The sequence below is a fragment of the Chrysemys picta genome, chromosome 1 (genome assembly GCF_011386835.1).
Source record: "Chrysemys picta bellii isolate R12L10 chromosome 1, ASM1138683v2, whole genome shotgun sequence".
Taxonomy (NCBI): domain Eukaryota; kingdom Metazoa; phylum Chordata; order Testudines; family Emydidae; genus Chrysemys; species Chrysemys picta.
Window position 1 is genome coordinate 147,907,590 of NC_088791.1, and position 21,294 is coordinate 147,928,883.

Genomic DNA, 21,294 nt, shown 5'->3' on the forward strand with positions numbered 1-21,294 from the left:
AGTGTAGTCATACCTTCAGTATAGCCCAGTAACTGAACACTCTGGAGTTCTGTGATCACAGCTGGAAAATTGTGACCTGCTCGTTAGTGCACTCCCCTTTCCACTACCAGAGGAGGTTTTCTTATTTGGTTTGTTTCTTGATTATTAATACAACCAAACCGTGGTTTAATGACGATTAACCCAAAATTTTAAAAGGGTGGAAATAAAAGTAAAAGGCCAGCATTTATTGCCATGTTCAGTGATGATAATACAGTGCATGTGGCATTCACTTCCATTGGCAACATACTCCATATACGTCCAACATACATCAAAGCAGTGTGCACCCCAAATTAATCAAACTTGCTTCCTGTCACAAAACCTTAACTCTGACTTCCTAATTAATTGTCTCAAGAAACTGGCACATCCTTAAAAATTTTATTAAAGCTAATGTTAAAAAAATTATATAATACATAGGTTGGGGAAAGAATGTTTTGTACATCTGGGTATAGTGCTTAGATTATCCACAAATACAAAGTTTGTTTTTAAAAGTCATATGCACTGGCATAGATTACATAATCAGCAATAACCTAAATTTAGGTGAATAGATTTAACAATACAGTTTAGTTATTAGAATCCGAATACTTGGTACATCACTCATGAAAAGTTATACAGAGATTTGGTTGTGGAAAGCAAAATATATCAATAAGTGAAGATTGTCCCTCAGTAATTGAGAATTAGGTTAGTTGTCCATTGAGAAAATACAGTCCTACTATCACACAGTCCAAACATGGGTAATGTTATATTTTGCCGTTGTTGAGTTTGCTCAGAAGGATTTTGCATTAGGATGCATTACACTTGCTTTATATTTTTGAAGGTCTTCTTTGTAACCATAAGAACTAGAAGACTTCTTGTTTTTAAATTGGGATTACGGAGAACAAGATAGCACCCTAAAAAACCCCACCAAAGTGCTGGCTCACTGATATGACTAGTGCAATTTAAACCCATGCCCCCTTGCCAGATTCCAAAGTCCTGCTGCAAATAATGGAGGTGTTAGAGCTGTTAAAAAAAAGTTGCAAGAATCTTTTATGGAAAGTGCAAAATAACCTAAATAACCTCTCCATTATAATAACACCTGTATATAAATATATATGTAGATAATATAAAGAGCACCAATTACTGGCATATATATATGTAGCAGTGTTCATAGTAGGTTTAATAAGAGTTTTACACTGCAAATGGCTTCTTGAATGCTGCTCTTAACAAACGGGTTAGCTGAGTCTCATGTCTAGAGAGACAAGGTGGGAAAGGTAATAGCTTTTACTGGACCAACTTCTGTTGGTGAGAGAGACAAGCTCTCAGTCTTGTGGAGGGTTTACTAGGAGGTTGGGGATTGATCTCTGGGTTTCTCTCTGACCCATGAGGTGGAAGGGGTGGGTCTGTCTTGTCCCACAAGAATGAGGAAGATTAGTAGGGAAGATGGATGTCTGCTACCCTGAGGGAAGGGTTGGCGTTAATGAGAACGACTGAGTTTTTGTCCCATGGGGAGGGGAGAGTGAATGGGGTAAGGGCTGAATCTCTTGATCTCTGTGCTGTGGGTAGGGGAGGGTTAACTTTACAGTTCCATGTTGCCTCCCTCGTCTGCCCCCCCCCCCCCCCTTTCCTGTTGCTTTCTCACCCTTTGCTGGCAGGAAGTTGCGGAACTTACTAGTTTCAGTTTGTCTTCGGTCTCTTCGTGCTAGATTCGCGCTGGCCTTGGGGGGCTTCTCTGTAGACGGGGGTCTTATCATGGGGACGTAGGGTACGACAGAACTATGGCCCATCCGGAGCCTTCCCCTGCCTTGGTGGCTACGGTGAGTAACACTTGGGGCGAGTGCCTAACTCCCAACAGTCAGTCACCAGGCTGGAGAGTCGGGTTAATGGGAGCACAGAGCTGGGAGTGGTGTGGGTCTGGTTGGTGACTGCAGGAAGACTGGGAGTCAAGTATCCTGGGTTGTATCCCCAGGTCTGGGAGGGCTGTGGGGTCTGGTGGGTTAAAATTGGGAGGAGAGTGAGAGTTAGGGAATCTGAGTTTTATTTTCTGATGTGCCTTTTGTGAGTCCCTTCCATTTTGCGGTCTCCTTTTCCCCTCTGTAGAAGTAGGCTGGTACTGATAACCTGCCTCCCCTCGTGAGCTGCTCTCTCCTCCACTGGTGTGACCCCGTAGAACAGTGGTCCCCACATTTTTTACTTTGCACCTCCCCCACCCCCCGCTGGGGCTGGGCCATGGCTCCTGGAGGGAGGGGCGTGGACAGGAGTAAGGGGGACAAGGCTGGGGCCACAGCTGGGGAGCGTTGCCTTGGGAGGGGGCCGAGGTCGGTAGCCAGGGCCCCTGTCGCGGGCCCACAGCCGGAATCCAGGGCGCAGGGCTGTGAGCGGGGCACCGGGCTGGCAGCTGGGGGCGGGCCAGGAGTGGAGCTGGGTGCCGCTCCCCCGTAGGGGCTATGGGCTCCAGCTGCGCCCCGCCCCCCAATGTTCCTCGGCAGCCCCTTAGGGGTGCACTCCACAGTTTGGGAACTTCTGCCCTAGAAAGACTGTGCTCCTGTCCTTGATAAGTTCTAGAGAGAGAAGGTTGTAGAGGTAATATATTTTTCTCTGTGGGTGAGAGAGAGAAACTTTCCAGCCACACAGAGCTCTTCTACCTTTCCCAGACCTGAAGAAGAGCTTTGTCTTGAAAGCTTGTCTCTTTCACTAACAGAAGTTGGTCCTTTAAAAGCTATTACCTCACCCATCTTATCTCTAATATCCTGGGACCAACATGGCTACAATAACACTGCATACACCTGATGGGAGTCCGTGAGCTTGCACTCCTCTGGTGGGGTTCCCTTACATAAGCTAGGCTGAAGGTTAGCCATATCCCACTTGGATTGGTGAGTGACCTGAGGCTGCTTTCTCCCACTGTCGCACCACAGGAAATAACACTTAACCCAACTATCAAGGAGATGCTTCTCCTGAGGTTCCCCAGTCACTTCCACAATCCTACAACATCTCTGCTTCCTCCTGCAAATGCAGTGCTCTAACAGTCCCTCCAGTCCTTCCACCATCTACATATCCAATACCCCCCAGTTCCACAAATTTGGATAATGGATGTTGTCTTGTGTTTCCTATGTATCTAATTCTCTTCAGTAATTCCTATTGCCCCATTTCCTGTGTCCAATTCTCCCCCAGGCACTCCCATTCCCAGGGGTGCCATTTGGGGGGGGGCACATGCCCCCCCCAGTTTCATACCCCATTATAATTTTACCAATAAGAGTGGAGCTATGGAGGGGGGGGGGCTTGTGGGTGGCTATTTTCCTTAGCCCTCTGTAACCACCCCTTCCAGAGCTAGGTGCCTGGCCAGCAGCTGCTGCTCTTCAGTCACTCAGCTCCTGCCACCATGGCCCTGGCAGTCTCACCTTCTTTGGGAAACTGATCCATGGCTGGCAAGGTGCTGGGGGACCTCAACCAATGCTAGAGGTGGCCGTGCTTGAGTGGGTCTCTGCTGAGCTGGTATGGGGGGAAAGGCAACCTGTCTGTGCTGGTGCCTCTGGCTCAGGAGTGGGAGCGTTCAGTCTCCTGAGTGCATGGCTTAGAGACAGCTCAGGTACATGCACACAGTCGCTCCCCTACAATCCTCCCCAACACACACATGCACAGTCTCTTACTCCCACTCTTTCACACACAGTCTACCCCCAGAGACACTAACACACAGTCTCCCCCAATGCGCGTGCACACTCTCTCACACACTTGTATTATTATTATCATTGTTGTTGTTATTACTTGGTACTTCCTGTTGAAATGCACAATACCCATATATTCTCTGTAATTTTATTCTCTGTTATTTTAGTTTTGTTGACTGGTCTGTGCATTTCATAACTATTTCTCTCTTATGCTTAAATTTAATTTTTTGAGTAGTGAGTTCTAAAATGCCTAACCTGTCCTGGGTTGAGAAATTATAATTATTACTTTTATTACCATATTGTGCTTTGTCATTCATTATTTAAAGTGGTACAATCAAATAATATCCTTCTAGAATGTAAATTTAGCTTGTACTCACATTAGCTGTGCCAGTTGTTTTTAAAATAAGCTAAACACATAACTTTAGACACTGTGCAGATGAAGGTCACTTATTTGCAAATTGTATTTTTAATTATATTTGTAAAATAACTTAAAATTTATATGAGAATAAATGTGGTTCCAAGTCTGATAGTAATGATGGAGTCAAATGTTAGTAAGTCACATACATGATTGTGATTGGTAAACATAAATGCCAAAATAATTAGAAAAATAAATTTGTATTCTTAATAAAAGAGGGGAAAAAAACTTAATTACATATGTTACTAATTAAGTAAATACCTTTTTAGTGGAGTGAAAAACAATTGACTAAAATAGAGTAGATAATAGCAGTAACACAGAGTGTGTCTGTTAGAGAAAGTAAGCAGATTTTATTTATTTTTATTTATCTCTACTAAAGATAGTGTACAAAGTATCAAACTTGTGTTTCTGATATCTGTGTTAAGGTTCCAAAACTGATACCTCAACGCTTGGGATTGGTAATATCTAGCTGTACTATCCTCTGATTGTTCTAAATTTACATATAAACTTAATATATGGCTTTAATTGGTGTTTGTATATATTTTTCTTTCTTTATAAAGAAATTAGATACAGTGGTCCTATCAGCTAATTTCTAGGTTATCTACAAAAAACAAGTAAAGTTGCCCCTCCCCCCCCAACCTGAAATGGCGCCCTCTGATCTTCCACCTTGTGTAGTCAATGCCCTTCAGCAACTCCAGTTTCCCCTGCCTCTCCAGTGCTCCCTGTCTGGCTTTATTCACCCTGACTCTTGGAGGGATAGTTCAATTTGAGAAATCTCCAGGGAACCTGAATTGGGTTCTCCATGGGGGCCTGTGAAGCTATGTTTTGTGGTTTTCACAGGGCTTTATATTCCAGGGGAGTATTCCTGGAGAAGGACTCTTTAGTATTCAGTGGCTCTAGGGGTTACTGTGTCATTCTGGTGTTCTCTCCCCAGGGCCCCAGGCAGCTGCCTCTCTTCCCTGTTCCTGACTTCCTGGCATAGCAGAAACAATTCATTTTTAATGAGCTGCCTCCCTAATCTGTCCCTGGCTCAGCAAGAGGTTGGATTTACAGGAATTGCAGTTGCTTTCCAGACTTGCCAGCCAGCCTGGAGACTTTAACTCCTCAGTTGCTGGGATTAGTCAGAAAGAAAGGAATCTCTCCTCTCCTAAGCAGCACTGGAGACCCACTGCCTTACTGAGGGAAGGATTAAGTGGCATTTACCCCCTAAAACCTATATATGAGAGTTAGTACTGACTCAAAGGAGAGAGTGCTCCCTTCTGACTCACCCATGGTTTTCTGTGCAGTATAGCACCCACTAACACCATGTTTGGGCAGTGGGGTGAGTACTGAGGGATATGTTCTTATTAAAGCATCATGACTCCTGCCCCCCAAAATCATAATATTTTTTAAAAAATACAAGTTGGGTTTCTTTATTTGATTTTTGGGTTTTGAGTCTTTAGGGAGCACTTGAGTCACGTTTTCAAGCTTTTTTCTCTGCAATTCTGAGGGCCAGTAACTTCCCTCTTTTAAAAAAGAAAGTTGAGATTCTCATGTAATTGCGTGACTCGTGGAGGTGGAAAAACACCAAACATCAAGAGATTTGTGAAATAGTCAATCGAGTTTGCGACACTGAAGCTTGCGTTCACCATATTTGTATTCTTGCTTTACAAACATTTAGCGCAGAGAAACTAGCCTGCAGCCAGTGGAATAAATTTAATCTAAAAGTGTAGGGGCACAAGCAGCTGGGTCCACAGATGAGCTTGAATTTCCCCTCCTCCCAAAAGTCCCCAGTAGCATCATGTGCTATATTTATACCATAAAAGCCGGTGTACTTGTACACATAAGGGCTTGTTTACACTTGAATTTTTAGTTGTTTTAACATGTTATTTAACACTGTAACGTGACCGTAAATTCTAGTGTAGATGCTACACAAATGTTTGTTCTAGAACACAAACATTAAAACACTGGAATTAATATGTCTGGGGGGAAAACTATTGTATAACACAGATGAATGACACATTAAAATACACAGAATAGAGGAAGTGAGCTTACCTATTCTTTACATTTTCATCTATGTTGTAAAATTTTGTTTTCCACTGAAATATTCACTCAAATGTTTCTTCCTGAAGGAGATAAAAACTCAGCAAACTGAGAATGATTAGCCTATGATTATTTCAGTACTTTAGCCACTGTCTTCTAATTCCAATACTGTAGCCAACTTGTCCTCACCAACAGCCCCTCTATTCCCCTCTGCAACTATTTATTTTCTTCCCCAATTTGCTCCCTCTTTTTCTTCTCTCTTGTTTTCTTCCTCACCTTGTTCCTCTTCCTTGCTCACATCCCCCTCACTTGCAGACATCTACAGTACTTTCAGGCTAGGCAGGAGTGCCTGTGAGGGTGTGAATTGCAGAGGTGGTGGCTTTGGGTTTTGCCAGGCTGAAGATGGCCAAGGAGGGGGACTCTCAACGCCTCCCTGCATCAACGTATAGCTGTGGTGGGTGAGGCTTGTGCATTGTATCACCACCAGCACATGCAGAGGATGGGCATATATATGTGCTCTCCCTCTCCATCCCAACTGACAGGCACTGCAACAGGTGCAGACAGCTACCTGAGGAGGCAGAGATGTGGAACAGAGAGCTAGAACTGGCTCCTTGATGAAACAGCAAAATGCAGTACAGTAGAGGGGGTCTGGCCTAGATAACTAAAATGATATGCAATGTGTAACTTTGGGTTTAATCCCCAGTATTTTACATATAGCTGCTATGGTCTCAGAAACATACAGGTCTGTCGCATCTTAGTGCATTTAACATGCGCGATTTCAGCTTTACGTGGTTGGCAAAAACCAAAAAAAAAAAAAAAAAACCCGAACAAAAAAGAGAAAAATACCAATTTTAATACTGTACCTGTAGTGCGGGCGATTCCACCCGCCATTCAACTCAATGTAATTTTGACTATACGTGGTTTTCGCTTTACGCGCTGACCGCGGAACGTAACCCCAGCGTAAGATAAGACAGACTTGTAGCTTGAACTGCTTTCTGATTCTTGTTCCCCAAGGTATGCCTCAGTGACTAAAAACATGATTCACCAGCACACATGCTGTGGTTTGGTGGTTTGAACTATTGTTTAATGTGGGGAATAAATTCTATCCATTTTGTAAACAAACAGGTGTTAGTTAGCATATACTTATCCCATCTTGATCTGTGGAATGGGTTCACTAAAGTCAAGTTGTAAATCTGACCATGAGAAAGCAATTTCTCTGGATTGCAAAGGATGTCTGAACCTTGTCCTGGTGAGTTGCTATTTATGGAGTGTAACAACCTCTTTCAAAATAGCTCATGCATGTCTTGCCAGTATGCTGCTTACTTCAGGGCTTGGTAGCTGTCATGGATACCTAAATGACTACTTCTATAGAAATCATTAACAAAAGTCCTTAATAGTTCTTGGGAACTAGTTATCATGGCATTTTGTGTGTGTAAAAGTCTTTTTAAAAGGCTGAGTCATTCGTTTTGGTTCATCTTTGGTTTATAGTTCTTTATTATTCCTCAGATCTTGATCAGTAATAAAACTTATTAGCCTTTTATGTATTTGTAAAACCTAGAAATGACTGTCTTGTAACTGCTTTCACAAAATCTGATTCATCCCTGTCTCTTTGTCTGTTATGCCTGAAGATGTGGTATCAGAGTAATCAACTTACATGACCTTGTATTCTGTATGCTTGGCCTGGGCTTTTCTAGTATTTCCTATATTTATACTATGTACTTTATTTACACCTTGGTTCATGTTTATAAATTCCCATGGTATCTTGTTGAAAGCTGCTTCTTTGGCTAGAACATCAGCTTCATAATTATCAGACCATCTGCATAAATGCTCTTCCACTTTCTTTCCAGCAAATAATCAATTGCTGCAATCAGTTCTTTTTGTCTAACTGGCTTACCCTTGGAACTGTGGAATCCATCTTGCTTCCATGTGAGTTGGTTAATGGCAACTGTCCATCTTGAAAGTTGATGATATGAGTGCCAAAGCAGTTCAGTTACTATGTGTCGTGCTACATCATTGTGGGTGGCTAAAAAGACCAATTCTTGAGTGACTATTCTTGCCACAGATAATGTGGGTATAAGGCACAGGGCAAGAAGATAAAGTTGGCGCACTACTAGCTCTTGAAGCCTGCTGTACTTTCCTCTCTCAACCACCTCTCTTCAGCCTCTTTGAGTCCCTGGTGCACTGTAGCACTCCAGTATGGCCTGTTGCTAGTTGCATCTTCCCAGCTTGCAGTGTTGATGTTGACAGTTTTCAAGTCCCTCTTGCAAACATCTCTGGACTTGAGCCTTGGAGCACCCACAAGCTGGTTCAATATATCACATAAATGTGCATTTAAATACATTCTTTATCTCTCTTTGACTGTTTTGTGGCAACTGAAAGAGCTGACAGTCTCTTATCTGTTATTTATAATTCATAGCTCTCTGACATTTTTGGAGAGAGGAGGTCCCCGTTTGCCAGAATTTCATTTTCCTACCATTTCTGTAGTTTTGAATGGCTTTCACATGTGTAACTTTCTCTTAAAAACTTCTAACTTTTGAGAGGGGAATAGGATGGCATACAGCTGTAATAGGCATCTTTGTATGCTTATCATTTCCTAAACCCACAACCACCACACTTTATTATCTTTATTGGTTTAGCTTTCACTTTGCTAGAGTTCTCACAGCAGAAAAAAAATCTGTTTCTTTGCAGCTGGTACTAATCCCTTTCACAAGAGTAAGTTAGGAAAACATTGCACTCAAATAAAATTACAAAGAACTTATAAAAACAAAGATCAAAACAATTTCACAGAAGCAAAGCAAAACAAGTACATTCTCACAGCACACTTCTCATTGAGAAGTCAGCCCACCCCAGGTACAAGGGAAAATGTTATTTAACTCATTATGCCTATATAAGTCACCGAAATATTAAGTGTTAGCTTTTAGATGTGTAGTGCATTAAAAACTTTTCACATAGGGTGTTCTTTCTTTTCTCACAGCCCAGTGCTTAACTTCTCAATAATCTGTGTGAGGTAACATACAAAGTAAAAAAGTTTTTAAATGAGGAAGGAAAATACAATTTTTCTTTACGGATGGAAATAGTAATAAGACTGCAGTCAAAAACATTCTCAGCTCACAGCTTTATAAATTATTTTGTTAAAGCAATTTCCCACAACCAAACACCGACAAAACAAAAACATTAAAATAAAGAGGTGGGGGAATACTCTTATAATTATAGATGAGTGAGTTGCTGTAATGATGTTACATTGCTCTGAAGCTTTCCAGACAGTTTTGAAAGTCTCAGGATGTCTGTCTTTGTAGTCCTGGAGCATATTAGTTTTTAAACAGTGAAATGTGTTACAAAAAAAGATTTCATCAGGAATCAGGTTGCCTTTTGCATGACTCAAGTGAAGGGATTTCAGTCCTTCCTTAAAATTCCATGTGGATCACATTAGTCCATAGACCTTATATCCATTACAGTCTCTCTTCAAACAGTAGGTCGGTTCAGTTGGTCTCATTGTCATGACAGGCTAGTGCTAGGCTCAGCTGTGAATTCTACCCAAGGAAATGTTTTCTCACAGTGGTCTTTTCCCTTTCCAGCTCATTCTAACTCTGGCCTGGGTGTGGGCTGAAGAATGCTTGGGAGTATCCCCAAACCCAGATACCCAACAAATCCATGGGACAGCCCTGGGGAGAAAGAAGAGGGAGCCAAAGTGTCAGATGGGAGAGTACCTACACTCCAACAGGACCCACTGCTGCATGAGATGCCATGCAGGTACAGTAGAGTGTAACACTGAGTCTTTACTGCTAAGGCCAGAGAGGCATTCCTGTTTCCTGAACTCTCAGTCCAAATATCTCTTGTTCCCCAGCTATCCCTGGTGAGAATGCCACATCCTGGAGTAAAGGAGACATGTACTTTTAGTCATGGGATCTCCTCTCTCCTTGTCCCCTCACCCTGGTGAGTGCATCCCCTGCTGGGGCTAAGGAAACATACCATTTACCTGCACTCTCAGCCAGATGCTGCTCAAGACAATCTGCTGCCTAGGCAAAACTTCAGTGTGCACCCCTCACCCCTGCCCCCTCCCACTACAAAATCACCCCACCCTTTAGCATGCCAGGTGGCAATGCTATGAGAGGCCACCCCCCAGAAAGCTGCCATCCTAGGCAACTGTCTAGTTTGCCTATAGCTAGAGCAGCCTCTCAGCTCTGGGTTCCCCTGTCCCCTACAGTGTCCCTGGCTCTCATTTGCCCTAGGGGAATGTCTCTTTATGCCTGTCAGATCCCTGTTTGGTGATTCTGTTTCAGGGACTTACTTGGCAGAAGACTGTCAGTCAGACAAACTTGTGACCATCTGCAACCGATGTCCTAAGGGCACGTTCACGGCTACGGATAACACTTTGAGGAAATGCATTAGTTGCCAACGGTGCCGTTCAGGTGAGTCTCACCCGTGGGATGATGGGGATGGGGGAAGCGGGTGGTGGTGGCGGGACAGGGACTGCAGGAGTGGACATGGAGATACGGCAGTGAGGAATGAGGATAGAGTGGAGGTGGGTGGATGGGGACAAGAACAGTGGAGGAAAAGGATAGGGACAGTGTTGGTAATTGCAATGGAGTGGTGGTGTTTTGATGAGGACATGAGCTTGTAGGGAGTGATTGTCAGGCTCTTTGGTACCAACTCTTAGTTGGGGAAATAGAGGATGATGATGTCTGTTTCCGGCCTGTGCTGTCACCATGAAGAGGACCCAGTGGTGGAAAGAGGGTGGAATCATCTCTCTCCCTCTCTGTCGCCTCTCAGAATTACAGCAGATAACACTGTCTGAGTGCACTGAAAAGAAGGATACAGTCTGTGGCTGTCTGCCCAACCAATTTCAGAGCGAACCCAATACTTTATTCAAATGTAAGAACTGCAACCCATGCCACAACGGGACCATCCGGAAAAACTGTGAGTGTAACACAGACAGCTGCTACTGCTGCCAGGGCAGGACATAGCACCCCTTCCTCCCACCCACTCGCCTTGGGGGAGCCATATCCCCTGCCTTGGTGTGATTTCTCTCCTGAAGCAATTTCTTGTTCCTTCCCTCCTACTGTATTTCCCTGAATCCAGGAATGATTTCACCTTCTACAGTCTTTGCTACTCCTCCTTGCCCCCATGCAATCTTTGCTCCCCCATCACAGATTATCTCTCTCTCCTGTACCACAGAGTGAACTTTTCCCCCCCTCCATATACCCAGAAGAAATTTCCTGCTTCATATTAATTCCTCCCACCCTGCCTATGCTGGAGCCAGTCCTCTCTGTCCTGAGTAAATTTTTCCTTCTGCTCTGGTGTGGATACTTCTCCCCTGCTGCTCTGAAGCAATGTCTTCCCACTCCCCTCAACAAGCCCTGGTAGGATCGTACTCTCACACACACTCTGGAGCAGTTTTACACCTCCTATGTCCTGGAGTGATGCACTCCCACACTATCGTAGAATCACTTTCTCCTCTGCTCCCCCTGTCCTTGATTGATTTCCCTCTCCCTTGCATGGGGCAGTTCTCTCCTCCAGCCTCTCCCTGACTTGGGAGTGATTTTTCCATACCCCTCTCCTTATGGAGAGACTTAGGGTCTGTCTACACTTGAAATGCTACAGTTGCACCACTGTAGCAATTCAGTATAGACACTACCTATGTTGATGGGAGAACGCCTCCCATTGTCATAGATAATCCACCTCCCTGAGAGATGGTAGCTAGATTGATTGAAGAATTCTTCCATCGACCTAGCACTGTCTACACAGAGACTTAAGTCAGCTTAACTATGCCACTCAGGCCAGGGGTGTGGATTTTTTACATCCCTGACCAACATAGTTAAACCGATCTAATTTTCTGGTGTAGACCAGGCCTTAGTTCTGCACCACCTCCCTCCTGACCTAGACTCACTTCCTCCTCCATTCCCTTTCTCCTGTAGTCTGTTTTCCTTCTTTTCCCATAGTACAGTTCCCTCCCCAATTGTTCTGAAGCTAGTCTCCCCCTCCTTGGCAATTTTCTCCTTCCACATCTCACACCTTCCCTGGTATGAATTTCCCTGCCCCTTAGGCGAGTCCCCTCCTCTGCCCTGCCCCTTCCCATTCCGGCTTGTCTCTCTCTCACACTTGCACACACTCACACTTGCCCTAGAATGACTTCCCTCCTCCCCCTGCCCTTGAGCAATTTCCTTCCCTCTCCTCTGACTTAGAGCTATTTCCCTCCCTCCTCCCCCTAGTGCTCTCCCCATCCCCCCTATGAGTTCTGGAGCCATTTTCCCTCCTTTCCTCAAGTGAGTTTTGCCTTTTTCCGCCCTGCCCGGCCTTTAGCTGGTTCCCTCCCTCCCACATCTAAAATGGTATGACTTCCCCTTGAGCAGTTTCCCTGACAACTACACTAGAGCATTTTTCCTTATAGATATTGCCCACACATGACATCCCACACCTCAGAGTTATTTCCCCCTCCGCCCTGTCCTGATTGGCTTCCTCACCCATGCCTGCTGCTCTGGAGCCACTTCTCCCTCTCCTTCCCCTCCTGCTTGCTCTGTAGTGAATATTTTCCCTTGTGTACTTCTCTATTTCCATCCTTCAACCCAGTTTCTGCTACACTGGAGCAGTTTCCCTCTGTCCTGTGCTCCCCCTGCTCTGGAACAGTTTTCCCCAACCACCAGCTACCAGGGAGTGTCACACCTGCCCCCATCTCCTCTCAAACACTCGTGCCATCGAGTGATTCACCTTCCTGACAACAATTTCCCTACCCCCAAAGAGAGATCATCCTCTCCCCACCCTAGAGGGATTTTCCTTCTCCGTCATCTCCCCTGGGGCTGACATTTCCCTCTTTTCTCTACAGGTGCAAAGGACAGTGACACGATCTGTGTATGTCACCATGGATACTTCCTGCACAAAAATAACTGCAACCCTTGCAGCAGGTTGGTGTCCTGTTCCTATGCTCCACCTACTTGTGCAACAGTGAGTGGACTCCATTAGACACTGACCTTCTGCAGGCAGATTGAATAACCTTATCTTCCAGGCTCAGGCTGCCCCCCAGTGCTGTCACCAGGCAGATTTGCAAGGAGCTGTGAAATGGGGCAGTCCCTGGGAATACTTGAAACATGGTGCCCTCACTCCCCACATCACTCAGATTTCTGCTTCCTCTTTCAGTTGTAATGAAGAAGAATGTAAGAAGGACTGTCCCGCAATGCCGAGTCCATCAGCGTTCCCCTCAGTGAAGAATGACTACTGGGGTACGCAGGGTATTGGCATTTCTCCAACATTTGCTTCTGCTTTCACTACCAACCCCATCACCCCTGCCCTAAGACAGCCCTATCCATCCTCCTCTCTCCCCACTTTTCCTCTGCTTTCACTCCCGTCCCCATCTTCACATGTTCCCTTTCCAGTCTTGCTCCTGTCCTTACTCCCACCCTCTCCCCTTCCTTCTGTTACTCACTCGATCTCTCTCCTTCATCTAGGTCATACCATCTTACTCATTGGCCTCGTCGTTGTGCTTGCAGCTAGCCTTGGGCTGCTCTTTGCAGTTAAATTGATCAAGCAATACCGTCAAAGAGTGACAACCGCTATTTTTTACTCATGTGGTGAGTACAACAGTCTCTGTGGTGATACCGGCTGGGCGGATTTTGGGGGCGTTGGGGGGGAGGGAGATATGGGGGTTGGCCAGAGTAGATGCGCTCATTGTCCTGATTTTGGCAGTTCTTACAGTCTTGCATCTATTCTCACGCCTGTGACGAGAATCCCTCCCATGAGCTTGTTGCTGGGATTTGTGCATTTCACCACAATCCCTCGAGTGAAGTCAGAGCTGTGGAGGTACCCATGGGCTTGAGCTGCTTTTTCTGTATATCTTGGAGGGAAGGAAGTGAAAACAATTTCTCCTTTTTTTTCAGTTTCTACGCAGCAGCCAAAGAAGGAGCCGGTATCTGAAGTAAGCAAGGTACTCAGTGCAGAAACCTACCTTCAGATTATCATTCCCCTCAGTCCCATTCCACCTGCCTGGGGCCCAGGGCAATATTCTTCCCCTCAGCCTGTTCTCAGGGTTCGTACTTCTGAACGTCCCGAGCATTAGGGCTCTGGGCTGTATATACAAAGAGACAACTTCTCAGTTTCACGGACCCCCCGCCCGACTAGTGAGGACTAGTTCCTGAGTTCCTATCCCCAGGCTTCATCTTGCCCCGTTCTCTCTCTCTCAGGATTCATGCTTCTCAGACACTTGCAGATGACTCTCATGTCCCACCCTGTCCCCCTACATACACATCCATCCTTTATGCCTGGCTTGGCCAAGCCTGGCAGATTTAGCTCATTGAATTTCTCCTCAGAACTTGATCCCTCCAGTTCCCTGAGCATTTCTGTGGCTCTTCTCTGAGCTCCTTCAATTTGTCGCTACCTCTCTGGGATTAAGGAGCTCAGAGCTGAGCACAGTATTGGGGTCTCCTCAAGACTGTATAAAGAGGGACTGTCCCCTCCCTCCTCTGGAACTCGTTTGAGGTCTCTGAGAGCATGGGGCCCTGAGCTGGGCTCCCGGCATGACTCAGTTCTGTAGATGTTTCCTCTTAGACCCCCATTTTCTGATGCCAAGAGAAAGTTTAACCCTCTTGCTGTGCGAGTAAGAAATGTTTGACTCCATCCTCACAAATAAGGTGTCTGTGGGGAGTTCCCCTCCCTCACGGGGAAGATTTAACTTCTGGGTCCCTGATCCACATCTCTCTTTACCCTGTTAAGTGTGCAGTGGCAGCTGTTCCCCTCAGATATAGTGGTGTTGGGCTGCCCCAGCGGTGATTCCGGAGTAAATACTTGTCTCTCACAGGTTGTGATAAATGAGAGGAAAGCTGCCACCTTTGCTCCGGTACCACCTCAGATCGAAAATATGTGGACAGCCAATTCTGTGCCAAGGTCAATGGTTGAACAGGAGTTACCAGATTGTGTCAGACCTGCTGGAAAGACTCAACTCCCAGACAGTGAGTGCAGCTTCCCCTGAGAAACAGGATTTCTGTGCGCACGGGGGGGTGGGATGTGCATGTGCCTGTGCAGCATGTGCACCTGTGTGCATATGTGCATGACAACTCTGTGCATCAGTTGCAGCCCTGTGCCCAAAACAGATCTAGTACATATGAGTTCACATGTGTTGGTGTTTGCCTGAGGCCAGCCAAGAGTGGCCTGTTGCATGTGTCCAGTCCTGGACAGTCTTGTTTTGGTGAGTTTATGGCTTGCTGTACTTTACTGTGTGAATGTATGGCAGTGACACAGTGCAAGCATCTTTACAAGAATGGCCTGGTATGTGTGTGCATGTGTACGCAAGACCATTCCTGTGAACAAGCTTGCGGGGTCCCCCATATTCATTTGTAGATAGGCTCAGACCCAGATGTGACGTGTCTGTGTGATCGCTCAGAGGGGTGCAAGACGTGATCTGGGGGAGGTGCTTCCCTACATGGCACCATCATGTTTCTCACCCCAGACTACACCGGCGCAATTTGCATCCCCCCTCCACTTCCCCAGACCCTGCTGCTGATGTCCCCTTGCTTGTTTCACCAGACCCTGTTGTTCTCTATACTGTGGCGGACCATGTGCTGCTGTCTCGGTGGAAGGAGTTTGTGCGACGCCTGGGGCTGAGTGACTATGAGATTGAGCGAATCGAGCTGGAGCAGCGGCGCGTGCGGGATGCCCAATACGAGATGCTGAGACAATGGAGGCTGCAGATGGGCCAGGGTGCCACAGTGGAGCGCATCAGCTACGTCCTCAACCAGATGGAGCTGAGTGGTTGCAGCGAGGCTATCCAGGAGGCGCTGGCCGGGCAGCCCTAACCCCCATTCATATCTCCTGCACAGGCAACTCTAACCTCTTCTGCTTTAGTGCTCCCTTCTCTAGCTCTGTCCCTCCTCTTCAGAGAGGATTCTAATCCACTCTTTCTTTCTTGTGCGTCTCCACCTCTTTTCCCCACCCCCTCTGGTATGTTTGTTGGGGTTGGCAGCAGGTGATGCTGGTGGAAGGTTAATGATCACTTTTCAGTGAACCACAAAGTCACTTATGCCTTCAAACCAAGAGAAAGTCCTACAGCAACTGCCACAGGGGAGCACTTCCAAAAGGACAAAACAGACTGATTCTGTGACCAAAACGTGGAGGCCAACCTATAACACAGAACCCAAACTCCCAGCCCTGGAAAGGGAACACTGATTGGGGCCCAGTCATGGGTGTTCAGGGGTTGGATGGTGCCACCACAAGAAAGAGGGAGAAGTTAGCTTCCTGTTCCTCTATTGCTCAAGGGGAGTAATGGGGTTTCTCAGGTGCTGATAAGTCAGGTGAGATTGGTGCTATTTCTATAGCTCTTTTCTGTACCTAAAACGCATGTAAAAGAGCATTAACAAAGTACATGTATGTGTGTCACTGTGTGTGTGTGTGCATGGACAAGAGCAAGTGTGCATGGATGGGAGTGAGTGTGGCTTTGAATGTGTTTGCCTGTGTGCGAACATGAATGACTGGTTGAGAATGGAAAAGTGCATGCACATATGGTGGCATGAGTGCATTTGCATATCTCTGCTTACACTCAGACAAGGCAGGCATGCGTGACTGTGGCCTCATATGTGTATCTGCCTCTGGATGATTTGCTTAATCTGATTTAACTGCAAATATGATGGCATATATTTTGTTAGGGACTTCTGAATAATTTCACACTACTTCCCAGGCTCCATCCCATGAGCGCTCACTGTTACATTCTTCCAAGTGTTAGCCCTTGTTAGGTATGGAGTAGCTAAGGGCTCAAATTATCCTCACACCTTTTGAGCGTGCATCCTCTGTCTCTTGCAGAGGATCAGGAGAATTTTTTTAAACTCTTGTAAATACACTAAACGCTCTGAAATAAAAGCCCCGTTTGTAACCCTGCTTCCAGTCTGCATTTGTCCATTTAGTCCTCTCTTGCATACCACTGGAAGAGAAAGACAGGAGCAAGGGGGACCCCAGAAGCAACCAGCATGGGCCATAGCCAGAGATGGAACATTGGATTTGTGGAATCAAGGATCTCCTCTTTTGTACATAGAATTCAATTGTCCCAAAGACTTGGGGAAATTGGAGGAGAGCTGGCTGGTTGCGAGTGGGGAAAAGAGTGAATGGGGGACTCAAGACATTTGGAGGATTAGTTTGTTAATGAGGTGCCAGCAAATTTTAAGTGAACTTGCAAACAATAGACAGTTAATATTAAAAAAATAGTAAAATCTCTTTGATTAAGCACAGGGAATAATTATAGTGAAGAGGTAGCTCCTCTATAGTTAATGTTAAGATCCCCTTTCTATTTAAAGCTCTATAATAAAAATAATGTGCTCTAATATAGCATATTTTTGTAGATCTCCACATGCTTTACAAAGAAGGTCAGTATCATTATTATTTACAGGTGGGGAAACCCGGGACATAGAAGTGAAATAACTTGCTTGTCATTGCACAGGTCAGAGGCAGTGCGTCAATAAAACCCAGATCTCCTAAATCTCAGTCCAATGTCCTATTCACTAGCCCTGCTCGCTCTTCTCAATTGGGGCCAGTTCTTTTAATCAAATGACTTAACTTAGGTGAAGTCTACACTTCTAAATTAAGTTTACCTAAGTTACTTCGATGTACAGCCATTGCTGTAATTGAATCGGTTTTACATGGCCGCACTACGCTTCTTGTGTCCTCACCAGGAGTGCTTGCACCAATTTAACTGTCAGAGTGGGGTATTGCAGGATAGCTTCTGAAAAGTAGCAACAGTCAGTGTAAGCAACACAGTGTCTACACCAGTGATTCTCAGACCTCAGTAGTTCAGGAACCAAATTAGCTATCCAATCACATTACCCAGAAGAAGTAGTGTGAATTCATTGTTTCATTTACTATAGTACTACATATTCATATTTAAACAGTATATATATAGTTCTCACAGCAAAATGACTGACGAAGTATTATTATTTTATCAACCACAATTGGTTAATAACAGTAAAAGGATTCTGATTGGTTAATAATTAAATCATACCGTGTCTTAATATCATGTGCTGCAAAGAGCCACAGGATACACATTAAAGAGTCACTTGTGGCTCGCGAGCCTCTGTCTGTATATCACTGATCTACACTGACATTGCGTCAATCTAACTAAATTTACCTCAGCACTACGCCTCTCGCGGAGGTGGAGTTATTAAGTCAGTGTAGTGGGCGAGTTACATCGGTGAGAGCTGCATTTTAGTATAGACACTTGAGTCAGGTCGACGTAAGTGCCTTAGTAGGCTCAGCACAAAGCATTTTTATCCTTTCCACAACCTAACCTTTACTTGTAAACATACAACTATATAACAACAATCAACTGCTATAGGGACACTAGATATTCAAAGACAAGGAAACAAAATTTATAAGGGAAAGAAAATTTTCAGGATTGTTTAAAGCAACTACTGCTATGATCTTTGAATTTTACAAGATTCTTTTACACCAAGCATGCACTTAATTTATTAAAATCAAATGATGTTAAGGTAAGTACACAAGTAAACCAAAAGCCCTAAAAGCAGTAAAAAAACCACATATTTTTGACATCAAGACAATTTCTTAATATATTAAAGTAACAGAAAGCACACACAGATTTTGAATAGTTAAAATGTACCATAGAACAGTCTTAAGACTGTTTTGCACAGTGAAAGTCATTATCACATTTAGTACATGTGATACATATAAGCACAGGTATGTCTTACACCAGGGGTTCTCAAACTGGGGGTCGGGACCCCTCAGGGGGTTGGAAGGTTATTACATGGGGGGTCACGAGCTGTCAGCCTCCACCCCAAACCCCGCTTTGCATCCAGCATTTATAATGGTGTTAAATATATTAAAAAGTGTTTTTAATTTATAAGGTGGGGGTCGCACTCATAGGCTTGCTATTTGAAAGGAGTCACCAGTACAAAAGTTTGAGAACCACTGGCTTAAACCAATGATTGATGCATTCTTGATGCCATTGACCATTCCAGAAAAGGGGGAGGAAACCAAATCACAGACCCCAACATTTTTGTCAATGCATAATTGTCAATGCATTGCAATTCCATGAACAATTAAATCTAAAGTGGTAATCATATTAAACATTTAGATTTTAAAATACATTGGTCACTGCTTAATGTAATCAGTAAGGTAGAAGTAATTAATGGTACAAATTATAATTGTACTGCCATGTATCTCCAGAATCCTTCTGAATACAGTTAACTGTACTGCTGTGTATTTCCAGAGTCCTGAACACTTACAGTTGCATCATTTCATGCCTGCTCAAGCCAATATAAAAGGTTTTTTTCACATCATCCATGCTCTGTTTTTGATTCATATTTGCCATTTTACATGGTTCAGTTGACTGTCAGAGAAGTGACTGAAAGATGCCAACTTTGGAAGCAATTTCTCTTTAATTACTCTTCTTGATTACAATATCTGCTACCATTGATGATAACAGAAGAAAAAGAGATATGGTAGATCTCTATAGAGGATTCCTGGGCCATCCCTGTGCACATAAACAGCCTTTTTCATGGGGCACTCTCTGCCTACCTGGTGCAGCTACTGGGAAGCAAATAGATACTGTACCTCATCATTTTTTTTTAATTAAACAGAGTGTAAGAATATGTGACCTCCAGATATTAATTGGACTTGCCATACTCACCAGAGGTGCCTTCTCCAGCATCATGCTTGGCCATGGTGCTGTTCTGTGACTGGCTGAACTGCTCCGGAGGTTACAAACAGCTTCTGGCTCTCTGGGCGAATGGATCCCTTGCTGGACTGTCTCCCATTCTCCTTACTAACTGCAAGAGGGGGGAAAGATGCTTATCTCTCTCTGGCTGGTCATGTGCATGTTGAGCATTGTATGCTTCACAATGGGCATCCACTCACCTGCGGCAGCCAAATCTTAATGAACGATTGTGAAATTAACAGGAAGAGCAGCAGGAGTTATTGTGTTTAGGGGTAAGACAATGAACTTTTGAAACTATATCTGGCATGCAGATGAACCCCTAGTGATCTCTTCAATCTGTGAGGCCAAGCTGCCAGCAAACTTCATTTTATGAGAAGAGGTCTTTTCAACCAGGCTTGGTTGGAAACACTGGAGATAACTTTTGGTGAGATAAACTTCTTAAGATAGGAAGATAACTTGTTAGTTAAGTTTAAGCTTTGGAAGGCATGTTGTGATGTTGTTTTATATTTACCATAGGTTCCCATCTCTTACACTGCGTTTTAATTTAATCTCTATTATTTCTTTTTTCTTTTTTTTATAACTGAACTCAAGTGCCATGCATAACACAGGAGCAAGGGTGTAAGGTGAAACTGGGGTACATTGTTCCTTTGGAAACAGAGGATCTGAGATTTCTGTGGATATCCCGTGATCAGTGGATGGATAATATAGGGGGACACTCTGAATGGGCTCATGGTCTGGGGGGGCATCTTTGTCAACCTACAAGGCAAAGACAGAGCTGGTGTAGCTCAAAGGATAGTGCTTGAGTTGCTGACAGGCTGATTGTGTTAGGGGACCAACACCCAGCCAGCAAAAGCAAGGCCCCCTCATGCTGGAGGCAGGTGGTGACAAGGTGACTCACTGTTCTGGATGCCCTAAGAAGCATTATAGCAGTCACAAAACCTTTTTAGAGCAGTTACAGTAGGGGGCATGTGACTGTACATTGATACCAACCCCCCTTTAGGCTGAGGCAGAAAAAGCACCATCTTCTCCTAATCATCGCCAGTTCTTCTGTATCTCAAGAAGTCCAAGTAGTAGCTAGGCTCTGAGAAAGAGGGTGTGACAGAACACACCCCTGTATTCACACCCTATACACTATTGTAATAATCTTTGTACAAGGTCTGCCTTGTAAGTTATCATTTGAAAACGCATAATTTGCTGGTCAGTATCATTCTGATAAAATATGTGTGACAACATTGTATGTGAAGTTATAAGATTTTTCTGTATGACATTAATACCTGTTGCAAACACCACAGCCCTGCCCAAGTAGAAGTCAGCAAACAGGTCTCTCCTAAACAAATGAACGTGTGCCTCCCTTAATTTGTATTTAAGCAGTAAACAGAGTCATCAAGCAGGAGGGAAAACAAAGGAAGTTCAAACAAGTGAAAAAAAACATTAGGGAATATCCTTTCACATAGACTCTTTGTCTCCTGGGTCTCAGCTGGAAATGTTTTTCAAGAGGGGGACTGAAACTACAAAAAGAAGGGAGAAACACCCTAAGGTACCCC

The 21,294-nt window shown here is 44.5% G+C and overlaps 1 protein-coding gene across 12 annotated transcripts; it reads left to right on the forward strand.

Annotated features, from left to right (window-relative positions):
* Positions 1 to 1,405: 1,405 nt before the first annotated feature.
* On the forward strand, positions 1,406 to 16,960 carry TNFRSF1A (TNF receptor superfamily member 1A). Of its 12 annotated transcripts, none has more exons than XM_065586735.1 (11): positions 1,406 to 1,540; positions 1,719 to 1,829; positions 9,687 to 9,861; positions 10,392 to 10,520; positions 10,882 to 11,028; positions 12,932 to 13,010; positions 13,243 to 13,325; positions 13,551 to 13,673; positions 13,980 to 14,017; positions 14,897 to 15,047; positions 15,622 to 16,960. In XM_065586735.1, the coding sequence occupies exons 1-11, from the start codon at positions 1,460 to 1,462 to the stop codon at positions 15,888 to 15,890; spliced, it is 1,386 nt and encodes a 461-aa protein (XP_065442807.1). In that variant the 5' UTR covers positions 1,406 to 1,459; the 3' UTR covers positions 15,891 to 16,960. The 12 variants fall into 12 exon arrangements, with proteins under 12 accessions (XP_065442807.1, XP_065442798.1, XP_065442800.1 ...); XM_065586726.1 differs by having other exon boundaries at positions 1,407 to 1,540; positions 13,243 to 13,334; positions 13,980 to 14,026; XM_065586728.1 differs by having other exon boundaries at positions 1,409 to 1,540; positions 13,980 to 14,026.
* The last annotated feature ends 4,334 nt before the right edge of the window (positions 16,961 to 21,294 follow it).

Excerpts from the sequence above, each read along its gene's own strand:
- TNFRSF1A (XM_065586726.1), top strand. The coding sequence starts at position 1,460 with ATGTCTGCTACCCTGAGGGAAGGGTTGGCGTTAATGAGAACGACTGAG. Across the intron at positions 10,521-10,881 it reads TTGCCAACGGTGCCGTTCAG|AATTACAGCAGATAACACTG; the intron begins GTGAGTCTCACC and ends GTCGCCTCTCAG. Across the intron at positions 13,335-13,550 it reads TGACTACTGGGGTACGCAGG|GTCATACCATCTTACTCATT; the intron begins GTATTGGCATTT and ends TCCTTCATCTAG.